Genomic DNA, 27,461 nt, shown 5'->3' with positions numbered 1-27,461 from the left:
CGTTGCACTTTAATTTCTGACCCCACCACCCACTAAATTCCAAGTTCCAACACAATTTTCTACTGTATTTTTATTCACTGTGTGCGGAGTACATATTGCGTCCCACTTTGATAATCTTTGTTTAACTAACACTACAGTGATAATCAGATCGGTTTGTTTTCTAAGGTTTGATTGTGTTTCGCTTATCTTGAAATTGATTAACTCAATTGGATGTTGGCAAGCGACTGGTCAAATCATTCCGTTTTCTAGATTCGTATGTTTAGCTTGATTGTTTTGCTATCTCATCTTGAAAAAGATCAACTCGATTGGATGTTGGTAAGTGACTAATTAGATCATTTCATTTTATTGTTGTTCTATATTCTGGATTAAAATCTTAAACCAAGGCAAGTCTTTCCACTGATCAGTGATCAAACACTTATGGCATGGGGTTAAATTGGATTTTTACGAAATTTGGCTAAAAATTCTCGCCTTTAAACGACTCATTATTAAAGGTGAACCCAATGCAAATTCCGAATACAGTGGGTAATTTGAAAGGGGTGAACAAAATTATACTAGTAAGATGTAATGTTAGGGTTAGGGTTTTCGGTGTCGGCGTGCAAGATCTGGTGGTGAACAGCAGACAAAGGCTAAAGTTTGGTGTGGCGGTGGCTGAAGTGTATTAGATTGTTAGGGTTAGGGTTAGGGTTTTTGGTTTTCGATTTTCTTTTTCTTTTTGTGGTTCTTTCTCCCCTATGTGGGACTTCCTCACCCCTTGGGGGTGTTGTTGGTAGTGGGTCGCTTGTTGGGTTTTTGTTGGTTAGTTTGTTGGGTTCTGATATACACTTGTGAATCTGGACCTTTTGGTTATTGTTTCTAGTTGGGATTGATAGCCCTCCTTTGTATAGTTTTCTTGTATCAATGAAATCTTTTATCATTTTGGCCAAAAAAAGAATATGTAATGTAGTCTCTAGAAATTCGAGTTGCGCAATCGAATCTGTATAGTGACCTGTTTGTAGTGTTATTCCTCCGGCACTAGAAAAAAGAAAAAGTAGTCTCTAGATGGTAAAGTCACTTTCAGAAGACAAGATTTCAAAGCCAAAAATTTACCACCATAAATTTCGGTTGAGGTTTTCAAACTCTGTACCATCACTTTTTCAAAGTGAACACACAACATGGTCAAGTGAATCTTGTGTCATTGATGCAAAAGATACATGAATATACGTACGTATAGTAGAGCAAATGTTCTGGGGTAATTAAAATTAGAAAATAATTTTCACTCACCCTTTTTTATCCTCCCGCACTCTTTTTTTTTTTTTTGTCATTATTCACGTGAAAATTACTAATTTGTTCTACATTCACTTTTTGTATACGAGGCACAATTTGATAACTTCACGTGGCTAGAGACCAAAAAATGAGCGTAAATGGATCAAAGGGGATTGCGAAAATTACTTCTCTTAAGATTTTCATTTTTTTTTTCAAAAATAAGTGATTGATCATTAATTAGAGTTATGAGTCAAGGTTGAATATGTGACAAGACCATAACAACTCAATTTTCTAAAGCATTTACAGACGCATAAATTTTTTAATATTCTAGAAAACTCCTTTTCGATATGTTTTCAAAAGTAAGGTTTTTCTATAAGAAAAAATTAAAATACAAGTTTTCAAATATGTCAACCAATTTACCAAACGAGTTTAGTGCAAACTTTTGTTTTTGACTTATTTTTCAAATAAATATTTATTTTTTTAATTAAAGATAATGTATTGTGAAAGAATGCCATGTCTTGGAAAATAAAAAATAAGTACTTAAAAAATAAAAATCTTAGCAGAACATGGCCTAATTGAGGAGATGATTTGCTTTCTGTTTGCGTTTTATTTATTCTATCTTTATTCATGCAAACTTACACTATGATTTTCATTGATTATTTAATACATATATTTATTGATGTTTTGTGTGTGTGTGTGTGTGTTTTTTTAATAATTCGGAAATTATGTTTTGTGTGTTTGTAAGCATAAAATGTGCGTGGTTTTAGACTTTTGTTTTTGCCCTTTTCCATCAAAATGACCCATTTCTCCCTCTCCAAGTCTCATAAATACACCCAACCCCTATAAGTTCCCACGAGATCTCAAGTTCCAACTACCCACAAAACAGAAGTTTGAAAAGTCAAAACTCCCCAGCCTACATATTCGGATCCCAAGCACATCATCATCATTTTTCTTCACAATCCTCTCTCTCTCTCTCTCCTCCCCCACCGCACCCAGCGATGGCCCAGACCTGCTCACCCTCCGAACTCGCCCAATTCCTGGGCCCAAACTCCACCGCCGCCGCCTCCTACATCTGCTCCCAATTCACCACCGTCAACGACAAGTTCACCGACACCACCTACGCCGTCGACTCCACCTACCTCCTCTTCTCCGCCTATCTCGTCTTCTCCATGCAGCTCGGCTTCGCCATGCTCTGCGCCGGCTCCGTCCGCGCAAAGAACACCATGAACATCATGCTCACCAACGTCCTCGACGCCGCGACCGGCGGCATCTTCTACTACCTCTTCGGCTTCGCCTTCGCCTTTGGCTCCCCTTCCAACGGCTTCATCGGCCGCCACAACTTCGCCTTGAAGTCCATACCTTCTTCCCTATTCGATTACAGTTACTTTCTATACCAGTGGGCTTTTGCTATAGCCGCTGCTGGGATTACGAGCGGCTCGATAGCCGAGCGGACCCAGTTCGTGGCATACCTTGTTTACTCGTCGTTTTTGACGGGTTTCGTTTACCCTGTTGTTTCGCACTGGTTTTGGTCAGCTGATGGGTGGGCTAGTGCATCGAATACGAATAACTTGCTATTCGGGTCTGGAGTAATTGATTTTGCCGGATCAGGAGTCGTTCACATGGTTGGTGGAATTGCAGGTACTTTTACAACTCACTTGCCTTGCCATTTTATTTAATTTTTTTATGGGATGAAAAGGGTATTTTTTTTATTTTTTTTATATCCGGGATGAAAAGGTGGACTAGCTATTTTTGTTGGCGTGACTGTAAGGATTTTGGACCCGCGACCCGCGACGGGTCTCGCGAGAGTCCAATAATTTACATGGGTGTTTATTGCCCCGTCAAGAGTCGGGTTTCGCTGGAGTACAAAGTTTAAGTGAACATTATCGCTCATTCGAATTTTGAACCTCTAGCTTGACAAGCCCTCATGTTGGCTCATATTTACTCCCAATTTTTTTTTTTTTATCATCTTAGGATTGTTTTCCCCAGTGTTTAAAAATTGACTATATTTATTTTCTCGATCTTTTGTTAGTTATTTATATTTCGATTACAGCTATTTTCGCGTACCAATGGGATTTTGCTATAGCAGTTGTTGGTATTAAGAGTGGCTCGTTGAGCACTCAATATGGAAAAATTATGGGGTGGTCTTGGGGCACTGTGAGATAGTATCCGAACACCACAAATTCACATAGGTAAATATATACCCTTCAACACCACACATTCCAGAGGAACCAATACGCTACTAAAAATAGAAATTACTCACTCTTAGCCTGTGACAAATCCTCTTTTTTTTTTTTTGGTGAAATGGCAAGAAATTCAGTAATATGATGTATTACAATCTACCGTGTGCATCTAATACAACTATTGATAAAAAGACTTCTCGCACACGAATTGGACAAATAACGCATTCAAATCAAATGAAGGTTAAACCAATAAATAAATTGATGAGACGATTAGATGTCGAACCAGCTCGTGCAACGTGTCGATGTACAGCTGTCACGGTAGTTCCACAATCGACGGGACTAATCCTGTTGTTTCTCATTGGTTTTGCCGAGTTTGTTTTTCCAATCATGGCCTCATGCGTGGGTAGTGATTGTTTAGGTGGTTAGGGGAATTGCAGGTATGGGGGATGGATCTTATGCGGCGCACGTGCCATATCTTATCTTTTGTTATTTATATTCCTAATATTATCTCTTGTTCGTATATATCTTTGGCAATTGTTTTTCCTTTATTTTTTCAGAGATTGACTTTGGTTTTTCCTTTTTTAGTTATTTTTTGGTCAAATTTTTTGATATTTCTGATGGGCAAAATCAAAGGATTAGAAAATATTGGTTAAATTTCTTCAAAGAATTACTCAACATAAAAATAAATCAATAGACGCAATTTTTTTTTTACGCATTCTTGTTTTTTAAATTTATTCCAAGTTTATGTTAATTTTTAAATTTATGAATACCTTGTGAACCGAGAAATTCAGACAGAAATTCAGATATCTTGACGAAGGATAAAAAAATTCACTTAAAACCAAAATGAGTCAACTACAAATAAAACATTGGTGGGTGGGATTTGCGGGATAATCAAAAAAATGGAAAATGACGGTTTATGACGTGTTTTGATAATTAATACCCGTCAAGTATATGTTGAGAATATTTGTCAATACTGAAAATATCTTTGACGAGTTTTAATTATCAAAATACGTCATTGGCCGTCATTTTTCCTTAAAAAAAAAAAAAAACATTCCAATCTCGTTATTTGGTTGGATTTTCTATATTGGTAGAAAAGTTTAAGCCATTTTTATTGTCTTGTGGGGCGCATTTGTGCTTAGTAATGAAATGTTCTGTATAATTTCACCGTGCTTTTGATAATAGTAGAATATTTATGTCCGTAATTTATAACTTAGTACGTATTAAATTTCTTTTTCTTACGAAGAGATTGTATTAAATTTCTTTATTGGTCACGGATTGCAGGATTATATGGGGCTCTAATTGAAGGTCCGAGAATTGGCCGATTCGACCACACGGGACGGTCCGTAGCGCTCCGTGGGCACAGCGCTTCCCTCGTCGTGCTTGGCACCTTCATACTCTGGTTCGGTTGGTACGGCTTCAACCCGGGTTCATTTGCCAAAATCTTAAGTCCTTACACCAGCGGCACTTACTACGGGCAGTGGAGCGCCGTGGGTAGGACTGCGGTGACCACCACCTTAGCCGGTTGCACGGCGGCTCTAACTACCCTCTTCGGGAAACGAATCCTTTCCGGCCACTGGAACGTCACCGACGTCTGTAATGGTCTTTTGGGCGGGTTCGCTGCCATCACCGCCGGTTGCTCGGTCGTGGAGCCGTGGGCGGCGATCATATGCGGGTTCGTGGCGGCGCTGGTTCTCATAGGGTGTAATATGTTGGCTGAGAAGGCCAAATTTGACGACCCATTGGAGGCGGCACAACTCCATGGCGGGTGCGGCGCGTGGGGGGTGATTTTCACGGCGCTTTTTGCGACGGAGAAGTACGTGAACGAGGTTTACACGGGTAAACCCGGCCGACCGTACGGGTTGTTCATGGGCGGCGGAGGGCGGTTGCTGGCGGCACACGTGATTCAGATTTTGGTGATTATCGGGTGGGTCAGTGCCACAATGGGTCCCCTGTTTTTTATCCTTCACAAGTTCAATTTGCTTCGGATATCGGCGGAGGACGAGATGTCGGGTATGGATCTGACCCGACATGGTGGGTTTGCTTATGCGTACCACGATGATGATGAGGGGAACAAACATGGGATCCAGATGAGGAGGATAGAACCATCAGCTCAAATATAAAAATGGGTTTTCGTAATTTTTGGTTTCATTTTTTTTAGCATTGTTAGGTTGTGAAGGTTCTATGTATGATAATTATTATTTATTGGGTTGGAGAAAATGGAAATATGGACTGTATTCCTTTGCTTTTGTCTTCAGCATTTTGTGGAAGTGATAGAATCCCCTCGATTGGTGAAGCCCTGTTTTAAAAGATAAGGCAATTGGTTTTTTATTAGATGACACAAAATCCACTCTCAGTGTCAGAATCTTTACTAAACACACACACACACATATATAATCCAGAATTCAGAATTTTGTGCCAAACACCCTCTTTGAACTCATCAGCACGGAGAAGGAATTACTATAAGATACTTCTGTGGGTAATATGTTTGTGTTAAAGGCTCTTTAAACGACGCTGTGAGGTTTGAATCATAATAAGAGAGTTGAGAAAGTGTCGATTGAGCTAGAGCTAGAGCCCGAGGGCGAGGCAGATGATCTTTTATTAGCGTAGCAAGAAAGATTGGACTTGTGGTTGCTTCTTTCAACATCATTTGCTAAAGGAAACAAATTTTCCCAAACAATATTGAGAAGAACCCACCTATTCATAATAGGCACTTGGTAAAATCATGCTCAATGAGGCCCCTCTGGGAACATGCACATGTGAACGATGGGCTCAGTCCCACAGTACCCTCCAATTTCAAATATTGCACAATAATTTGCAGCAAGTATAGTACTAGTTGATTATTGGGTGGGTTTTCTCTTATTTGTTTTTGTCCTTATTCATTTGTTTTTTTGCATTTGTTATTTTTGCGTCAAATTTTGTCAGATTATTAGTTTGTCTCAACGAGAAAAATAGGAAAAGAATTAAACTCAAAGTTTTGTGAATAAAGATGAAAAATAAACCAGACGGACGTTTTTTTTTGTCTTTATTCACAAAATTTTGAATTTAGATCATATTTTTTTTAGTTTTTCAATTCATGTCGTCGAGACTAACTCACCAAAAAATTTAACGCAAAAAAGGAAGGATGAATTTTCTTTAAATAGAAACAAAAAAAAAATCTAAGTGGGTTATTGATGCAAACAAACAAAACTCTAGCAATTTGTGTCAATTATGTTCGAGAAAAAAACAAAAACAATTTGCATCAATTGAAAGTGTGTGTTCACCCATGTGAAAAGGTAGACTCCAAAAATAATGAATACAACTATTTGGTTGTAGACTATTGTTGCTAGTAGTATTAGATAATTGGCTAAATTGGGAATCCGGCCTCTGCCTAGACCTCTTTTACGAGTGGGGGACAAGAGTTCATGGGAGTCTAGTTATGTTGAATTTGGAAATTCTTTAGTGCAGCCCGCACTACAGGGGTTTTAAAGCAGTCGATCCGGCTGTCCATTTTGACACAAATAGCTCATATTTAATCTAAACTTTTATTGATCCGAGCCTACCGTTGCTGAAATGGACGGCTTGATCGACCACCCTACAGAATCTCCGATTTTGTCTACCATGGCTCTCACTTTGTTGGCCAATGTCCTTTACAGTATTTTATTGCAACCGCCAACCAGGTTGTTGATCACCTATGAAAACAATATATCAGTGAGCATTTTTTTGTTCTTTTCATTTAGGTTTAAGGATCCTAAAACTTAAATAAAAACATAGATAATTAGATCAAACACCTATAGGTATCGGATTAAGCTGATTTTTTAAGGAGACCCTAGCAAAAATATTTTAAATTTAATGAATGACTCGGATTGTTTGCGTGGAACCCGTAGTAGACCTCACATTACGATTTGTGCATGGCAAATTTGTGTCAATGGCACAATTGTTCAATTAATTATTTAATTATTGGACTTTTCCATAGATAATTCCCACATAAAACTTACAAGGGGTGACTCAGATTTATCAACGTGAAACCTGTTCCGCTAAGGTTTTTATTTTTTTCGACGAACAAGTTCATCCCATATAATATAATATATACAACAAAACACAGTACAATAAAAACGGACACAATATATCACGTTGATACTCTTATTTTATAAGAGTTATTCTCTCATAATACATCACCTTTAATTAAAAAAAAGAAGTACTTATTTGAAAAATAACCACTTATTTGTGTTAATGGAACACACAACTCCATGACATAATAGTTCATTAGAGTCTTAAATAAGTATCGAAAGAAAAAATATCTTAAATCTAATCCAATTTCTTAAGAATTACCGATAACTCTAACTCTAGAAGGGGATTGGATCCTCTCCAGGCCCTTTGAATGGCTCCACGGTTTAGTCTGACTCGTTTCTCAAATCTTTCTCGAGCCCATTCCGATGATTGAGACCATTTATTTTTTAGACCTCGTCAAGTACATCGCTTGCGCTTAAAATCATGTTGATTTCTTGATCACATTTCTCTTTTAAAAAATGAACTTCGATTCATTGATGCATTTTTGTCCAAATATACTTCCGTCCTAATTTAATTGTCCTTTTTGAAAATTTGTGTCATTTTTTAATTAATTATATATTGTAATTTATAATGTTTTAGATGATTTTGAAAATATTGTATTATGGAATAAATCGAAATCTATCAAACAAGATTTATATTGGATATAAAATTTATTACCAATTTAAAAAAATAATTAATTTTTTATCCAATTAGAATAAAACTGATACAAATAAATTAGGACGGAGGAATGTTTTCTGGGTGGGTGGTAGGACTAAAAAATGACGGAGAGAAAAAGGTCAATTGGTTTCAACGAAAGACTACAAAGATACTCCAATTCGCAGAGAACCACGCAGAGACAAACGCGTTTGGCTCCATTTCGGATCTCAAAAAAATCTAGAAAAATATCCATAAATTTTTGAATATTATTTTATGGGGCCCTGTAAAAAATCAGCTCCAGTGGATATCGGTAAGTATTATTTTTTGATTCGTAGGGGCGAAACTGCTCAGTTCGCCCTTACGACTCAAAAAGTAATACTTATCGATATCCACTGGAGCTGATTTTTTACAGGGCCCCATAAAATAATATTCAAAAATTTATGGATATTTTTCTAGATTTTTTTGGGACCCGAAATGGGGCCAAACGCTTTTGTCTCTGCATGGTTCTCTGCGAATCGTCTCTGCTCATAGTTTTTATCGTCACCAATCATCTCCATGTTCCATTGCAGTACCGCCAAGGTTAATGAGTCAAAATGGAAAAAATTTCAGTGCCGGGTAGGAATCACGTGGTGTCCGCTCAGTGTATCCAAGCCATCCATTACTATTTTGGACGGTTTAGATTTAGAGAGAGAAAATATTGGGGTGCCGAGCCTTCCAAAAGTATATTGAACCGTCCAAATATGCTGAACGTGTACCACGTGAAATATACCCTACTTGGAACCGAAAAATTTCTCGTCAAAAATGAATCTAAAAGCAAACCAATAGATTAGTGGTTTGGTATGCATCACTGTCATGCACCGGAGACTTTGAAAGCTAGCTGCTTTCTCTTCAAAGTTAGCTGCTTTCTCGTTCCCAAGTAGGAAAATTCCGAAGAGCTGCTTCACGCAAAATTAAAGCACCTTTTTGCAATATTCTCCACGGCAGCCGCCACGTTTGATTCAGGTGGAATTTAGGCTTCCATTTCCTAAGGTTCTTAATTTTTAAGAAAATATTAGGATACATGAAAGTGTTCTATGATAAGAAATATGAAAGAGAAATAAACGGTTCAGATTCGCAATACTTATTTTTCGTTTTACAAGACATGTTATTCTTTCATAATATATCACATTTAATTCAAAAATTAAGTCTCAAACTAATTCAGCTCTTTTCACGAAAGGGGCGAAATGCGGGTATGTCAAGACTTGTCGCGTCCAACGTAAAGGACTAAGTGCTCCTTTAATTTGACTTGTAATTAACCGAAAGTGAAAGTTTTGTGATCTTAAGGGTGAGATCACAATGTTGGTTCGTGATTTGCCACAACGGTTGTGGACTTAAAATTTCCTAACTGTGTAGGAAAGAAAGAGCAACCGTAAAAGAAAAGCGAAGTTTATTACTATATCAGAATAACCAAGTTGAGGTATGTTAGAACTATAGCTCATATGTTATTGGGGGGTGCGGGGGGCGTTGTACGGTAGGGTTCGTACAGGGGTATTTTTGGGATACAGACCAAATACCAGATTAGGGTTAGAATAGAGTCAATATAAATACTCTATGTTATAAACCCTAATTCTTACTGTGATAATAAAGAATAGTAGCCGTTCTCGCTCCCATGGATGTACCCGATTTTGGGGAACCACGTATATCTCTGTGTTGATTCTTTACTGTTTATACTCGTAAATCATGTGCGTATGTGTGTCGATCCTAACAAGTGGTATCAGAGCTACAGGCTGTTTTAGATCACACAAAAGAACGATGTCATCGAGTTCGTCTGTTTCAAAGTTCGATGTGATGAAGTTCGATGGAACTGTGAATTTCGAACTGTGGCAACAGCGGGTAAAAGATCTGTTGGTGCAGCAGGGCTTGTACAAGGGATTGAAGACGAAGCCAAAAGCCATGTCTAACGACGATTGGGAAGAACTCCAGATGAAAGTGGTGCGTACGATTCGTCTGTGTCTTGCAGACGAAATTATGTATCACGTGTTGGGTGATGAATCGCCGGTTGGGATCTGGACTAAACTAGAGAGCAGGTATATGTCAAAATCGTTGACGAACAAACTATTTCCAAAGTAGAAACTGTTTGGGTTGAAGATGGCCGAAGGTGCTGATCTGATTCAGCATATCAACACGTTCAATCAGGTTGTGAGCGACCTGCAACGGATTGACGTAAAGTTTGAGGAGGAAGACCAAGCGCTGATGTTACTGTGTTCACTACCGATTTCTCTCGAAACCCTAGTTACAACCTTACTCTAGGGGAAAGAAACCCTAGAACTGGAGGAAGTCACTGCAGCCCTTCTGGCGTATAATCAACGCAAGCAACAAACAGAATCGCTGCAGGGTGAAGGTCTAGTGGTTAAGGGGTACGGGAATCGTGGCAGAAAGAATGAGAGGGGTAAATCAGTTTCGGGGCGTGGGAGGTTTCAGTCAAAGAACAGGTTCGAGGGCACGTTTGAGTTCAAGTGTTACATGTGTCATGAACCGGGGCACATGAAGAAAGACTGTCCGCAGAAGAGTAAGGGAACTGACTGGAAGAAGAAGGGAAAGGCAAGGGAGCGAAAAGATGGATCAACTTCTGCAAACGTTGTGGAGTAGGAGTCAGATGATGGTGATATGCTTTCGGTCTCAGCAAGTTCAGATCACATGGCAAATTATGGATTCAGCATGTTCTTTTCACATATCTCTTATCAAGGAATGGTTCAACACATACAGGTCAGTGGATTGTGGTAATGTTCTTATGGGTAATGATGCATCGTGTAAAGTCATAGGAATAGGCACAATTAAAATCAGAATGTATGATGGTGTTGTGAGAACTTTGGGGGATGTTAGACATGTTCCAAAATTGAGAAAGAATTTAATTTCGTTGGGAACCTTAGACTCTAATGGCTGTGGGTATAAAACAGATAGTGGAGTCATGAAGGTAACGAAGGGTGCTATGGTGATGATGAAGGCTTGTAAAATTCCTGGTAATATTTACAAGTTGGTAGGAAGTATAGTTGTAGATGGAGCTGCTGCCACTACAACAGACGATACTGATAATACTATGCTTTGGCATATGCGGTTGGGACATATGGGAGAGCGTGGGATGTTAGAGTTGCATAAGAGGAATCTGTTGAAAGGGGTTAAATCGTGTAAATTGGATTTCTGCAAGTTTTGTGTTCTGGGAAAACAATGTAAGATGCAGTTTAGGAATGCAACTCACAGAACGAAGGGAATTCTTGACTACGTTCATTCAGATGTTTGGGGGCCAGTGAGGGTAGCTTCGAAAGGAGGATCTCTGTATTTCTTGACCTTTATTGATGATTTTTCAATGAAAGTTTGGGTGTACTTCATGAAGCACAAGTCTGAAGTCTTTGCTAAGTTCAGAGTGTGGAAAGCTGAAGTGAAAAACCAGATAGGAAAAAAGATTAAGTGCCTCAGGACAGATAATGGGAACGAATTCAAGAATGAGAGCCTTTTCTGAAGTTTTGTGAGGAACATGGGATTCAGCGACACTTTACAGTTCAAAAGACACCACAGCAGAATTTGGTGGCAGAAAGAATGAACAGAACCATTGCAGAAAGGGCACGGTGTTTGAGATTGAATGCGGGACTTCCGAAGGTTTTTTGGGCAGAAGCAGTGAGTATGGCATGCTTTGTTATAAACAGGTCACCGAGTGCTGCTTTGGATGGGAAGGTAGCTGAGGAGATGTGGACAGAGAAAGAGGTTGACTACTCAGGGTTGAGAATTTTTTGGGTGTCCGGCCTATATTCATGTTCCCAGCGATGAGAGGTCAAAACTTGATGCGAAGTCTAGACAGTGTATCTTTCTTGGTTATGAGAAAGGGGTCAAAGGGTACAAGCTTTGGGATTCAAAGACAAAGAAGGTGGTGATCAGTAGGGATGTGGTATTTGATAAGGACTCTATGATCAAGGCACATCAAAGGGTTCAAAATTCTGAGTCAGAGGAAGTGAACAGCAAACAGCAGGGCGTACAGATTGAGCTGGAGAGTTTTGATATGGTGATACTTAGCCAGATGAACAGCTTGATCAACAGCAGCAGCAGGGGCAGCAATAAAGCTTGGCCGCTGGGAGAACCAAGCGCACTATCAAGCCACCAGTGAGGTATGGGTTGAATGACTTGGTTTCTTATGCATTGACTACTACTAGTAGGGATCCATCTACTTTTCAGGATGCTATTACGAGTTCTGAAAGGGACCAATGGATGGAAGCCATGGTAAAGGAAATGGAGTCTTTGCATAAGAATAAGACTTGAGCGTTGAAAGAACTGCCCAAGGAAAAGAAGCTAGTGGGTTGTAAGTGGGTATACAAGCGGAAAGAGGCAGCAACAAAAAAGGAGAGGGAAAAGTTCAAGGCTCGGTTAGTGGCAAAGGGGTATTCACAGAGGAAGATGATTGATTTTGATGAGGTCTTTTCTCCAGTGGTGAGGCATACGTCAATCAGGATTATCTTGGCATTGGTGGCTAGCTATGATCTGGAGTTAGAGCAGATGGATGTGAAAACGACATTCCTCCATGGTGATTTGTAGGAAGTCATATACATGGAACAGCCTGAGGGGTTCAAGCAGCCAGAGACTAAGCATCTTGTTTGTAAGTTGAAGAAGTCCCTTTATGGGCTGAAATAGTCTCCAAGACAATGGTACAAGAGGTTTAACTCTTTCATAATACGGATTGGGTACACACGCTGTGAGTATGATTGTTGCGTTTATGTTAAGAGTCTTGATGATGGTTCCTATATTTTCTTGTTTTTTTATGTGGATGATATGCTGATTTCTGCAAAGAGTATGATTGAGGTAAACAGGTTGAAGTCTTTATTGGGTAAAGAGTTTGACATAAAGGATTTAGGAGCGGCTAGGAAGATACTTGGGATGGAGATTCGCAGAGATAGGTCAGCTGGTAAGTTGTGGTTATCTCAAAAGAATTATGTGGTGAAAGTGTTGGAAAGGTTTAGTATGAATAATGCCAAACCGGTCAGCACTCCATTGGCAAGTCATTTCAGATTATCTTCAACTCAGTGTCCGGTGTCAGATGAAGAAATTGAGGATATGTCAAGGGTGCCTTATGCAAGTGTAGTGGGTTGCTTAATGTATGCAATGGTTTGTACGAGGTCTGATTTAGCACATGCAGTTAGCACAGTCAGTAAGTACATGGCCAAACCAGGCAGAGCGCATTGGAAGACAGTCAAGTGGATGTTCAGATACTCGAAAGGTACTTCAGATAGCGTGATTATGTTTGGTAGGCAACGGGGTCAGATTTCAGTTGTTGGGTATGTGGATGCGGATTATGCTGGGGGTTTGGATGACAGAAGGTTTACAACTGGTTATGTGTTTACACTTGTGGGTGGGCCTATTTGTTGGAGATCCATGGTACAATCTCTGGTGGCTTTATCCACTACTGAGTCTGAGTATATGGCGGTGACTGAGGCAGCCAAGGAAGCATTGTGGTTGAAAGGGTTTGTTAAGAAGCTTGGCATAGATCAAGGTGGAGTTCAGTTGCACCTTGATCTATGCATTAGGTGTATCATGCTCGAACCAAGCATATCGACGTGAGGTTTCACAAGGTGAGAGAGTTGATTGATGCAGGAGATTTAATACTGGAAAAGATGCACACTTCTGAGAATGCAGCTGATATGTTGACAAAGACGGTTACTGCAGACAAGTTCGAGCATTACTTGGACTTGGTTAATGTCTCCCGGTGCTAGGAAAAGGGAGGCATCCCCCCAACTTATTGGATAGTGATGGTTATCTTCTGAAGGGGCGAGAGTGAATTCGCCAAGGTGGAGATTGTTAGAACTATGACTCATATGTTATTGGGGGGTGCGGGGGGCGTTGTACGGTAGGGTTCGTACAGGGGTATTTTTGAGATACAAACCAAATACCATATTAGGGTTAGAATAAAGTCAATATAAATACTCTATGTTGTAAACCCTAATTCATACTGTGATAATAAAGAACAGTAGCTGCTCTCGCTCCCGTGGACGTACCCGATTTTGGAAAACCACGTATATCTCTGTGTTGATTCTTTACTGTTTATACTTGTAAATCGTGTGCATGTGTGTGTCGATCCTAACAAGGTACAATGAAAAGATAAAAACCCGAATTACTTGATAAAGTAATCAGATTGGAGGAGTTAATAAAAACAAGGGCAGAATTGTGGATCAAAGCCAAATTTGATCTAAAGGTATATACGGTAGAAGATATCAAAAGAAACCTTGACGGTGTTAGAAGACTCATTATTTAGGTGTATTTGGGTATATCTTTCCTTTAATTTTTCTTATCTTTTTGGGATGGAACTTTCTGGTTCTCCCTTCCCCTCTACTCGATGTACCCTCTTCAAGTTTAATAAAATTTTCTTTTGCTGAGCAAAAAAAAAAGTAATCAGATTGGATTAACTAGAAAAGTAAAGATAAGCAAACTTGCTGGAAGTTTGTGTTTGGCTAAGCGCTGGGCTTGATTGATGTTGGAACTCTTTTTCTGTCTTCAAATCTTGTATTTATAGGCCAAGCTTCAACCGGTTGGCACTTCTTTTGAATTTCCCGCCTTCATTTGGTGATGACAAGTGTCCCATGATCTTTCAATTTCCCTCCAAAGTGACGGTTTGGAGAAGTTATATAGGCTACACATGTTTTTTGGTCTTGAATGTGGGTGGTTATTGGAAGATACAAAGACAGTAGGCCATTTTTTTTGTCATACGATATATATGGAAATTCAGAGGCTATCCAATCTCCAAACATGCTTCCCGTGAAATTCGAACTTAGGTCACCAATGAAGAAAAAAATGAGATAACCAATTTATCAAGTTTGATTTCTCCGATAGTGAGCCATTTTGACAAGTCAAATAGACTTTTAAAAAAATGAATAACTGATTGTCCGCCTCCCTTTTCGTGGCAGGAAGGAGATCACGGGGCCATTTAATGGCCTTTCTATGTATATAATCCATAAATTCAATTTTCTTTCTTCCACAATATTCTCATTCTCCACGGGCCAGCTTCTTCAAATTCTCCTAAATAAATAACCCCCAAAAGACTTAGGCCCGTGGTAGAATCAAATTAAAATTAATCGGGCCTGAACAATATTAGTTTGGCCCATTAATTTTCATCCAATAAATCTTCATTTCATGGCCCAATTTAATTAAGTAATAATTAAATGATCATTCGACGCTAGCTCAGGACTGAGTGTCAAAAATGAGTATAAACACAAACACACCCTTAGAGTGTCGAGAACGAGCCCAAAGATAACTCCGATTGGTTGGTGAGTTAACTCCTCATATAATTGACCGAGGTTTGATTTTTGGAGTCAGGTTGCAAGAAAATAATTTCTTATGAACTTTTTTGTCGCAGCGTGAATGGTCTGACTTTGACTGGATCGGAGAGGGATTAATTAGTTGTTGTGCGGGTCTGGCCCGAACACCCCTAACTGCCGGGAAAAAAGAGAGGATAGAATTCTTTTATCAAGCCTCATCACTTATTGGATTGGATTTAATAAGGTGGTGTGGCCGTACCACCAAAAAAAAAAAAAAACTGCTATGATTACTTGAGATCGATTCATTAAAAAGGAAGTATAAAATAAAGCAATTCTCGTAAGATATGGGGTGTGGTGCGAGCTTAGTCACGTGATCTTATAAAAATATAACATTCATTCTCATTCTCAGTTCGCAATTACAAATTTTAATAATTTGTGAGGTTTTTGAAATTTTTTGATGCTCACGCACTCCACATTCACATCCACGTGCTCGTGCATTATATGACTCTGGGTGCGAGTATAGCAAAGTATGGAGCAATGAGGAAAGACTCAATGTAGAGCCCGTTCTCTTTGATAAAGTGCCAAAAAAAAAAAAAAAAAAAAAAAAACGCTATGATCACTTGTGATTAGCGAAGAAGAAAAATGTTAAGAAAGTAGTCGAAACATGTGGCATGACTGTACCAATAAAATTTACCGTTTTTAGTACTTTTTATATATTGCTCCCTACTCAACTAAGGATAAAATAGTAAAATTGCACTAAAAAAGACCCGCACATGGTCGCATCTTCGTTTATCTATAGTGTACCAAAATAGATATACCATTTATAACGAGTGTAATTTTGTTCATCTTCTTTAAAAGATGATGAATATTACCTTCTTTTTTATTGATTTAATTTGAAAAAATTTCAAAAAAACCCCTGAACTTTCTGACAATTCGCAAAAAAACACCTGAACTTTCACTATTAACAAAAAAATACCTAAACTTAGCATTCCGTTAACAATTAGACCCCTGCCGTCCAATTCCGTTAGTTTGTAACGGATGGAGCTAACGGAAGGCGTTAACTTTTTTATTTTATTTTTACTTTTTACATTCAAAAATTACTTTTAACTCTTTCTTTTTTTATTGGTAAATAAATATGCAATAAAGTTTTTTTTTCTTACTATTTATCAAAAATTACTTTAACTCTATTTTTTACTATTTACAAAAATAACTTTAACCACCATCTTTTTTGTTACTTTCAAATTTTATCTTTCCCATTCTCTCTCTCTCTCTCTCTCTCTCTCTCTCTCTCTCTCCCTCTTTTTTTTTAGAACTTTAACCCCACTTCACCAATCAACTGCCAAAGCTCTAGCTCTAATTTCAGAAATTCAAAATTGCTTTTAACCTCCTTTTTTTCAGCATTCTTGTTTTTTATATTTTTTACTTCCAAAATTACTTTTACCTCCCCCCTCTTCTCTCCACCGATCAGTTTGGAGAAACCCAAAATTCCTTTATCAGTTGGTTGTGGGGTTAAATTTGAAAGTAAAAAAAAAAAAGGGGCGGGGTGCGGGGAAGCAGGGGGTGTTAAAATAATTTTCATAATAGTTAAAAAATGGGGGTGAATAATTTTTGGAAAAGAGTAAGAAAAAAAGAACTTTATTGCATATTTATTTATGACTAAAAAATGAATGAGTTAAAAGTAATTTTTGGAAGTAAAAGTAGTAAAAAAAAGAAAAGGTTACAAAGAGGAGGTTAAAAGAACTTTTGAATTTTTGAAATTGTGGCTAAGGCTTAGGCGGTTGGTTGTGAGGTTAATTGGTGGTGTGGAGTCGATTCTAATAAGAAAAAAAGGGGGAGAGAGAGAGGGGGGAAAGGTAAAATTTAAAAGGGGAATTTAATTAGCCATCCTTTTTACCCTACTTATTTAGGTGTTCATCCTAATGTATTTAAATACTTATCTTTCCATCCTCAAATTCAATTAAATCCAAAACTACCCTTTCTTTCTCCTAATTTTTCAAATCTTTCTCTTTTTTTATCTTTTCTAATTATCTCATTTCTCTCTCATCTTTCAAAAATTTCTCTCACCTAATCTTTTGAATTTTTTTATCTCTGCTAATCTTCTCTCATATTTTCATTCCCCTAAAATATAAAAAGAAAACACGACTCTTATAAAAACGAATGTGTAAGCCGAAAAACATGGCAAAACATGATCAATTCACAAAACATGGCAAAACCTGATCGAGTTAGATGAACAAAACAAGATCAATTAAAAAACATGACAAAATCGAAAAACAAGACAAGTTTCAAGAATTGTAGATTTCAATCGAAGTAGATGAACAAAACATGATGAAATAAAAAACATGACAAAAATCAGAAAACATGACAAGGTTTGAGAAATGTAGGTTTCAATCGAGGTAGATGAACGAATGACAAAAAATCATGACAGAAATTTATTCAACATATACATCATGGAAATTAGGACATATTTCTGCAAAACCATCATGAAATCAACCATACACAATACATCAAATTTTAGCTACAAACATATCATGAAAATCATGACAAATTTTTGCAAATTACCATTTAATCATGTTTGGACGGAATAGATGCACAAATTTAAATGGATATCGCCAAACTAAAAACCAAAATCATCATAAAGAAGGTCAAAACGATCTACATAGAACTGAGCCCATAGTATAAAAAAATCAAAACATATGCGTAGCAAAAATCAAAATAGACAAATTATGTTATGTAGATCTCTTTCCTGTATTACACTTATGCCCAAATACATATGTGTTTGAACTTTGAAACAGAGCCATACATATTTGAGGCTTGTACGAGATTTCTCAATGACGACCCACGAACCGAAGAAAAAAATGGATCGGTGGAGAGGAACCGGATGGCTAACCCCATAGTGTTTGACCCTTAGTAGTACTATTGACATAAGGAGAAGAACCGATGACGACTCGACACTGGTCGCAGTAAAACATTCGGGGCCTTCCGTCGTCGAATTGTTGATGCAAAAAAGGATCTGCCAGGTTAGCAAGTGAGGGGTGGATGTTGACATCGGGGGCGCTGCGATGCTTGAGGGAGGGAGAGAAGGTTCGGGATCCATGCACAAAGGGGGGGTGGGTTTGAAAGGGGAGGGTTGCGATGCTTGAGGGGAGGGCGGATGGTTTGATGACGGCGGAGCACCACCGGTGGTTCGGTTGGTTGGCGACTAATTAGTCGCGAAGGTGAGACGCGACAGTAAGGTGGAGGTGTGATGGGAGGGGTTGTCGGAGAGAGGGGTACTGCAATGGTGGTGCTGCTGTGGTGGTGGTCGCCCGATGGTGATGGATGAAGACGACGGTGTATTGATTTAGGGAGTGAGGTTGTGTTGTATGGTGATCTGATGGAGAAAGAAGAAGATGACGATTTCTCAACCATCCCCCAAATTAAGGGATTTACTATGCTGTGGTGGGTGGCCGGCTAATGATCTGATGAGTAATGGATAAATACGATAATTAATAGAATAGAATAGTAAATTCCTTATTTTGGGGATAGTAACTATCCACATACCTATATTTAAGGAATTAATAGGATTCAAATATAGATATAAATAATAAGGGGCAAAATGGGTCATTTAACTAATTTAAGGATGGAAACATAAAGATTTAAACCCATTAGGATGAGCACCTAAATAAGTTTCCCAAATAGGATGCCTATTTAATTTCTTCAATTTAAAAATAAAAAATAGGGTTAAAGTAATTTTTGATAAATAATAAGAAAAAAAGAACTTTATTGCATATTTATTTACCAATAAAAAAAGAAAGAGTTAAAAGTAATTTTTGAATGTAAAAAGTAAAAAAATAAATAAATAAGTTAACGCATTCCGTTAGCTCCATCCGTTACAAATTAACGGAATTAGACGGCAGGGGTCTAATTGTTAACGAAATGCTAAGTTTAGGTGTTTTTTTGTTAATAGTGAAAGTTCAAGTATTTTTTTGAGAGTTGTCAGAAAGTTCAGGGGTTTTTTTGAAATTTTTCCATTTAATTTTGTTCACATTTCCTAAAAGATGATGAATGTTATCCTTTTTCTTATTGGATTGAGAGATCAGTAATCTCATTCACATTCTCGTTCCCATTCTTCACAAATATAGGAATGTTAGAGCATCCACAATGTAATAATCAAAATCAATAGATTGCTAAAGTTAGCAACGTGTGCTTAAAAAAATGTTCACATTGTAATAATCAAAGTTAGCAACCTCTTAACCAATAATTAAATTTGGGCATTTGAATAATCAAAAGTAATAATGTGAGACTTCACATTGCTAACTTTAGCAACCCTCTAAATGAATAATCAAAACATATAGGAATCACATTTCTAAAAGATGATGAATATTATCATTTTTCTTATTGGATTGAGAGATCAGTAATCTCATTCACATTCTCGTTCTCATTTTTCACAAATATAGGAATCACATTCACATTCTCCCCTAAGATATCTGTCATCCAAACATAGCCTAAAAAACCTCCTTCAAAATCCTTAAACGGTCTCCAATTTGGGGTATTAACATTTGTTTTCTCTAGTTTTTTTTTAAAAAGGTTTTCTCTAGTTCGAACCCGCTTTCTTTGTCAAATTTAATTTGGGCTCAACCCCTTAACTTTATTATTGCCAATTTGGGCTCTTAACACTTTTATGCGAGCGTCGTCAACTTGTTCTCAAACAAATTGAGAACATTTGTCAAAATATATCCTTGGGGAGTGTTTGAGATATATTTTTTAATGGATTATAATTACATATTCTGGATTCTAAATTAACAAAAAATTCTAATATTGATTTACGAAATATTTGGGAGATATCTGGAAAAATACGTCTACGTAAGGTTTAGAAGCATAATTAGATAACTAACTTGCATAATTTGTATGTGTTCTTTCTACCATAATGACATTAACAATTAAACATTATTTATTAAGATATGCACAAAATCTTGTCTTTAAATTTTTCATAGGAATAAATGAAAATATATCGAAACGGGCATTTACATAGAATACGTATTTTGTAAGTGTAAACGCCCTAATTTGCAACCTCTGAAGTACCTTTAAGCCTCCCCATTGATGGTAAAAGGAGGAAACAGTGTTTGGATAGCTAAGAACTATATTCCTTCTAAGTTTCAAATCCCAAACAAAACATTTTTAAAAATCAGAGCCAGCCGCTCAGGTCCATTAATATCCAAGCGCTCAGGTGCACTCTATTCCAAAGTGGACCAGAGCACGCTTTCTGGACTATCTTTGACTTGAGCGTCATCTGCAGACACCTGCAAAAGCAAATCATTTGGCAGACCACTTTCTGCCGAATCTTTTGATTCAATCGTATTGCGGGTGGTGATGAGGATGCCCCTTTGAACACTAGAGTATTTCCACTGCTCTTGCATTTCAAAAACCTCTAATATAAGCATGCATGTGCTAGAGAAAGGAGGGGAGATTAATTTTTTTTTAGAGTGTGAAGTAGAGCAAGAGGGCTTATTTTCTGCATGAAATTTGGTTTTTAGAGAGAGAGAAGTGAAAAACAAGCCTTCAAAATCTAGTTTTCCAAATCAAAACACTACTCCTATACTCTCTAAACCTTACATTCAAATACTTGATTTTTCTCAAACAAAACAGCCATCAACCCTGTTTTCAAACATCCATCAACAAAGGAGCCTTGCTTCGAGCCAAACAAAGGTAGAAAGCCATAATTGACTAATGTTTTCTCCATCCTGAGTGGAGCCACTAGGCTCACGTCAGTTTCTTATACTAACTCTGAGCTCAGCTAATCTTTACTGTGAACAGAAAGAGAGTTTAAAATTTCTGAGCTCAGATAGACCTGAGCACTTAAGACCAGTTCTTGGGCGCTCAAGTCCTTTGTAGAGCATCCGGCCAATTCTTTTCCTTATGCTTTCTGATTAGCTATACTTGTTGGGTCTAAAAGTTGTTTATGATTTGCTAATTGTTAAGGCTTTTGATATTCTGTTAGTCCTTAAAATATTCAAAAATTTCATCTAATTGCTTCAAAATTCATTTTTTTTTAGTGTAAATGCTTTGTCCATTCATTTATTCCGTAGTTTCAACCTGTTTGTAAACTATTGTGAGCCTCACACATGAGCACTCAAAACCAGTTCTTGAGCGCTCAGAAGTGTTACGAAGCGCTCAAGAGTGGTGTGCAACACCAAGTTTCTACGTTGTTCACTGTAAGTACTTATGTAATATGGTTTCTGTGTGTGCACTGATTCTTCCAGAGTCCAGATTAATTGTTTTAGAGCATGCAAGGAAACAGAACCTGAGCACTCAGGACCAATTCTTTAAGTGCAAAGGTCCATAGCTGAGCGCCGAAGCGCTCAACAGTGTTAGCAGTTAAGCGGTAAGGGTCTGTTTGGATGGAGTATTGTAAAAGGGAGTTGTGTTATCCCCTTTTAACACTTGGGACCCACTCTTATACCCCGTTTGGCAGTCAAAAGTGGAGGGGGTATTCCCTTCACCCCGTGTTCCACTACACCACCTAATACCGCCTAAGGGGGTGTTGGCGATGGGTTACCTTCGACCAGTCGCTATGGAATCCCCCCAATCCTCCTTTTTTTGGGACAAATCTACCCCTCCTAATTCCTCGTCCCCCTCTTTTGCACAAAGTATTATTTAATCTCCCTTCTCTAATATCTCATCCAAAACAACCTATTATTTAATACTCTCATCATAAACATCACATCAATGTGAATCATCCTGTATTAATCAATACCCTCCTATTATCTAATCCCCTTTCTTAGATAACACCTCCGAACCTAATTCCGCATCCAAATGAGTTCTAAGGTACATAGCTGAGTGGCTGAGCGCTCAGCAATGTTAGCAGCAGTAGTGTTCTTTTTTGTTGTATAACCTGTCACATGTCATCTCGTGCTTTATACAACTGTATATGTCAGTATCTGGCCAGTTCAAGACACGGAGTGGTCCAAAGTACTCCAAAGATATGGTTGAATTGTTGAAATACCTTTCTTTATTCTTCCGCAGCCGAAGTTGAATTTCCTACTATATGATATAACGACCTATACAATGTACATATTGATTGCCCATAAATACAAAGACAAATGCAAACTAATGAATGCAATTACGCAACCGAAATAGGAGTATCTCATTTCAACCTTGACTTTTCTACCAGAAATCCATTTCCATTCCATTTCCGTGCGATGTTATGCATATTCCGCGTTCGGTGATGCTTCGGATTGATTTTTATTGGTGTCTAATCGGGGTCCAAATACAGGCAAAATTTTATGCTTCAACTTAGATTTTCAAATGACGATGTCGGCTTCGTTTTTTGACGCCACTACAAGAAAAACGGGATATGCCAGCGGCCAAAAGTGTTGGCAAAGGTATCGCAAAGCGTTGCTATAGACCTTTGTGTCCTATACCAGCGCTTTTTGTGGGCGTTGGTATAGATTAATTTTTACTAGCGCTTTGTTTCCCAGCGCTATAAAGCATTGGCATAGACCCCCTTTACCAAAAACCAAAATAGGGGAGGCGGGGAGCACCTGTGCCATTACTAGGTTTTGAACTCTGAACCTTCAACTCACCGTCGCCTGCGTGTACCTTCTCCAGCCACTGCACCAAACATCATTTCCGTTACATGTTTTGAAATATTTATTATATAACATATGTTTAACATCTTTTTTTTGGTTAGCTGTTTGGTAGATTATTATATTATTATAAAAAGGTGAATCATTCCTCCCATGAGAATTATTTTTTATGTTCTATGCTTTATTTTTGTTCCTTTAACTTTTCAAAAGCTTTATTTTAGTAATTTTTATATTTGTATTTTACAGAATCTTTTCCAACCACTACCACCACGACCCCAAATAATGCATCTAATGGGAATATTGCTTATTTCGATTGAGGCAAAATTTTACGGAAATGATTTAATCAACAAGGACAACAAAATCAACGGATTGGATCATCGTGATTGTGTCGTGATCGAGGCATTAAAGTATTAGATGCATTCCGACCCCCACCAAAGTATTTATTTTTTATTTGAATTGTCTATTTTTACATATTACGGAGTTCATCATTCATACCAAGAAAAAAGTTAATCGGGTATCGCTACACACTTGATTGGAAAAAAAAAAACCCATTTTGTTAATGAAATTGTGTCTCGATAAAAAAGCTTTCTAAACCCAATTGAAATATTTTTTTAATGAGAATGATAAAATCAACAAGAAAAACAAAATCAACGGTCTGCGTTGTCGTAATTATGTTGCGGTTGGATGGCTACCATACGTTCAAGTACAACACAAGACTTAGTTTATTAACAGTTGCATTGAATGTATAGAATTTAAAGGTCATTACCAAATCAATTTTTACAGTGGTCGATCTGAACCATTAGGATTTCACGTCTCATTTATTCCGTCATTGTCACCAAAATCGGAGATCATTGGATATCGACAACCGCCTAATCGGATAACATTTGATGCATCCCTAGGCATTAAAGTATTAGATCGCAACCCGACCCCCACAAGAGTCTTTATTTTTCGATCTGAACTGTTCGTCTTTTACACATTACGTAATTCATCGATCGTACCAAGAATGAAGTTGATTGAGTATCGCTACACATTTGATCGAAGAGTATTAAAAATGTATAACATATAGTAATATTATTAGATTTTTGTCAATCAATTTATTTTTTCATTGGGTCTACTCCCACGCTTTTTCCTGGGTCGCTGGGAAATAGGGAGTCTATTCCAGCGCTTTTTCTAAACGCTGGTAAATGATGGGACAATGCCAAAGCTTTTGCTTGGGCGCTGGGAAAGGGTCGGTCTATTCCAGCGCTTTTGGTTTGAGTGTTGGGAAATCCCCATTCTAGCAGCGGCTAAAAAAACCGCTGGCATAGCCCTCCTGTTGTAGCGCTTTTTGCAAGCGCTGGTAGAAAAAGCGCGCATAACTAGTCGAGCCAAAGTTGAGTGTCAACATGTACACTCAGGGCCGGCCAGGGGGTAAGCCCCGCAAGCCGGTTGGCTTGGGCAACCCTCGGCAAGGGGCAACAAAAAAAAATAAAAATGTATGTATACAAAAAAAAATTTGTACAACATATATTTAGGGGCATCATCCAAAAAATTTTGTACAAATTTTTTTTGAAAAAGTAAATATGCATGGTTTCCACCCACTTTAAAAAAATTATGATACTTAAAAAAATTGGGAGGGCAAAGAGAGGTTTTTTATACCTAGGGTAAATAATAGATACAAAAAAAATTAGGAGGGCAAATTATTAAGAGAGAAAATTAGGAGGGCTATCAGATAAGAAGAAAAAAAGAAAAGGGACGCTATAGCCAAAATGAGAAGGGACAGGATTGTGCGAAACTCTTACTCTGATTTGCCCCCAAATTTACCTAGTGTAAACCCTTACTTTGATTCTGTGAAAAAGTTAAGAACAATGCTGATTCATAAGAAAAAATAAGTATGAAATCTGATTCATTTCATATTCGCACACTACTTTGTTTTGAACCGGTATTTGCAAAAAAAAAAAGAGTTGTTTAAATTAAGAAAGAAGCAATTTGTTGAGGATGTGGGAGATGATGCCAATAAAAGTCTATCATCGGAAGATCGTTTAAAATTTTCTTATTTCCTCCGTATCATAGATCAAGCTCTTGCATCACTTAAGGACCGGTTTGAGCAATTTGAACTTTAAGAAGCAATCGTTGGACTTTTGTTTAACGTGAAATTCAAGAGTGTTGCTGAAGAGCAATTGATGGAGCATTGCACTAAACTATAAAGTTTCTTGGAATACAATTAATATGTTGATATTCACGGGAAGGAGTTATTCCAAGAACGTAGACATTTGAAAACAATATTGCCGATAGAAGTAACAAAATCGATGGACATCCTTGATTTTATAAGGTCTTATTGGAAAGATGGCGGTTTCCAAATGGTTTGGGTTGCTTATCTGATTTTGTTGACTATTCCGATCATAGTTGTTTCGGCTGAGAGGAGTTTTTCGAAGTTGAAGTTGATAAAAACTTATCTTCAGTCTATCATGTCACAAGAAATATTAAGTGGATTGACTATGATATCAATTGAAAATAAGTACTTAGATAAGTTAAAGTATGATGATTTAATAATTAAAGAATTTGCTTCAAAAAATGCAAGGAAAAATTATTTTCTTTGAATAGGATCGTGTTAATCATAAAGCACTATACCCAGGTGATGTAATTCAAGCTAAATGGACAATATAATCTTGTTTTTGTTTTGTTTTTTTGTTTTTTTTGGTTGTATGTCAATTTTTTTTGGGAAATTTTTATAAATGGTCCCTCTAGTTTGCATAAATTTTCATTTTCGTCCCTCTAGTATCAATTGTGTTATTTTTAGTCCTATAATTTGCATTCTGTCTCAATTTCGTCCCTCTCACTTACGGCGTTAATGAAACAAACGGAATTGGAGGACAAAATTGTCATTTCTCCTCATAGAGGGACTAAATTGAGATTTCATGCAAACTAAAGGGACTATTTTTATAATTTTGTTTTTTACTTTTGTTTTTGTAAATAAATTTAAAATACATCATATATAATATATTTCTCATCTCATTTTATATTGAATAATAAAATATATGTTGAAATTTTGTAAGGTTTTTATTATAAACATCACAAAAAATATGAGAAAATTCGAAAAACAACCCTTATGTTAATTGTCTTGGTCTTGTATTTTGTTTTCAATTGAATTTTCACTATCGTTATTTTTTTTGTCACATGATTAAAAAGAAAAAGTTGTTCAGTAGTATTTAGAAATCTTGTAATTGTGTTTAATTAAGCAATGAAACACTATTAAATATTAAGAGATCAAATACATTAAAATATGGGTATAAGTGTATTTATTTTGGGACTTACTCATAAGATCACTCATATAACAAATAAACACGGATTTTAAACATTTTTTTATTGGGTGAAAAAATAAGAAGATTATAAGAACATGATACAAAGACATTAGCTAAGGGGTTGATTTGTGCATTTTCTAATATTTTTGTAATGTGTGATGAAATATAAATTTTTCAATATAGTTTGATTACCCAATAAAAAATAATTGAATTGTCAAATACATTACTTATGGCCTTTTTTATTTTATTTGCAAAAAACGAAAGTAAAATGTAAAATTTTAAAAATAATCCCTCTGGTTTGCATAAAATTTCAATTTGGTCCCTCTGTGAGAGAAAATGACAATTTTTCCCTTCAATTCCGTTTGTTTCATGAACGGCGTCAGGGAGAAGGACGAAATTGAGATGGAATGAAAACTATAGGGTTAAAATTGATACAATTAATAGTAGAGGGACGAAAATGAGAACTCGTGCAAACTAGAGGGACCATTTTAAAAAATTTCCCATTTTTTTTTATATACTTAACACTAGTGGGCAACCAAGCGGAAAGTCGGGCTTGGGCAACCCAAAGGTCGGGGTCGGTACTGTGTACACTTTAGATTAAATTACCTGATATCAACATAAACATACATCACGCGCAATATCATCTAAAACAATCAACAATAAATATAATATATGATAAATAGGAGATATTAAGCACAAAAATATACAATATCGTATACTTATCATACCTTCCAACTTAGACTTTGGTAGTCCTTAGCAAACACAAATTACAGAAACTAGACAATCCTCCAAATTTACACATATCATATGCAAATATTTTGGTCTTATTTCATTGAAATCAGAAATAAGAAACCCAAATTACATTGATAGCCTGTATAGCGCATGATGGTCAACCAAAGAAGCCGCGTCAATGGGAGGCGGCCCGATACCCACAATGTATTCCAAGCCACTTACGGGTCTTCGAAGAGAATTTAGGCTGCGTTCTCTTGAACTTGATTTAAACTTAATTTAAATTTAATTTTTTTTTCACTTTTTACTTTTCCAATTCTTCTCATCGAGACGAATCAATAATCCACAAAAATTTAACCCAAAACTAATAAGCGAACAAAAAATTCAAATAAGGATAAAACTCTCAAATTTTAAGTTAAGCTCAAGAGAACGCACTTTAACTTGTTTGATTTGACGATGAGAAAGTCCTGCACTCAAGCCGGGTGGTAGGGAACAAGAGTTGTCACGATA

General features: G+C 37.1%; 1 protein-coding gene across 1 annotated transcript; it reads left to right on the top strand.

The window, feature by feature from the left end:
* The first annotated feature begins 2,114 nt into the window (after positions 1–2,114).
* Positions 2,115–5,668, top strand: LOC131300331 (ammonium transporter 1 member 1). Its single transcript, XM_058326104.1, has 2 exons — positions 2,115–2,880; positions 4,704–5,668. The coding sequence occupies exons 1-2, from the start codon at positions 2,241–2,243 to the stop codon at positions 5,540–5,542; spliced, it is 1,479 nt and encodes a 492-aa protein (XP_058182087.1). The 5' UTR covers positions 2,115–2,240; the 3' UTR covers positions 5,543–5,668.
* The last annotated feature ends 21,793 nt before the right edge of the window (positions 5,669–27,461 follow it).

This window comes from Rhododendron vialii, chromosome 9a (assembly GCF_030253575.1).
Source record: "Rhododendron vialii isolate Sample 1 chromosome 9a, ASM3025357v1".
Classification (NCBI taxonomy): domain Eukaryota; kingdom Viridiplantae; phylum Streptophyta; class Magnoliopsida; order Ericales; family Ericaceae; genus Rhododendron; species Rhododendron vialii.
The sequence above is the reverse complement of the archived record's forward strand: the minus strand, read 5'-3'. Positions and strand labels throughout refer to the sequence as shown.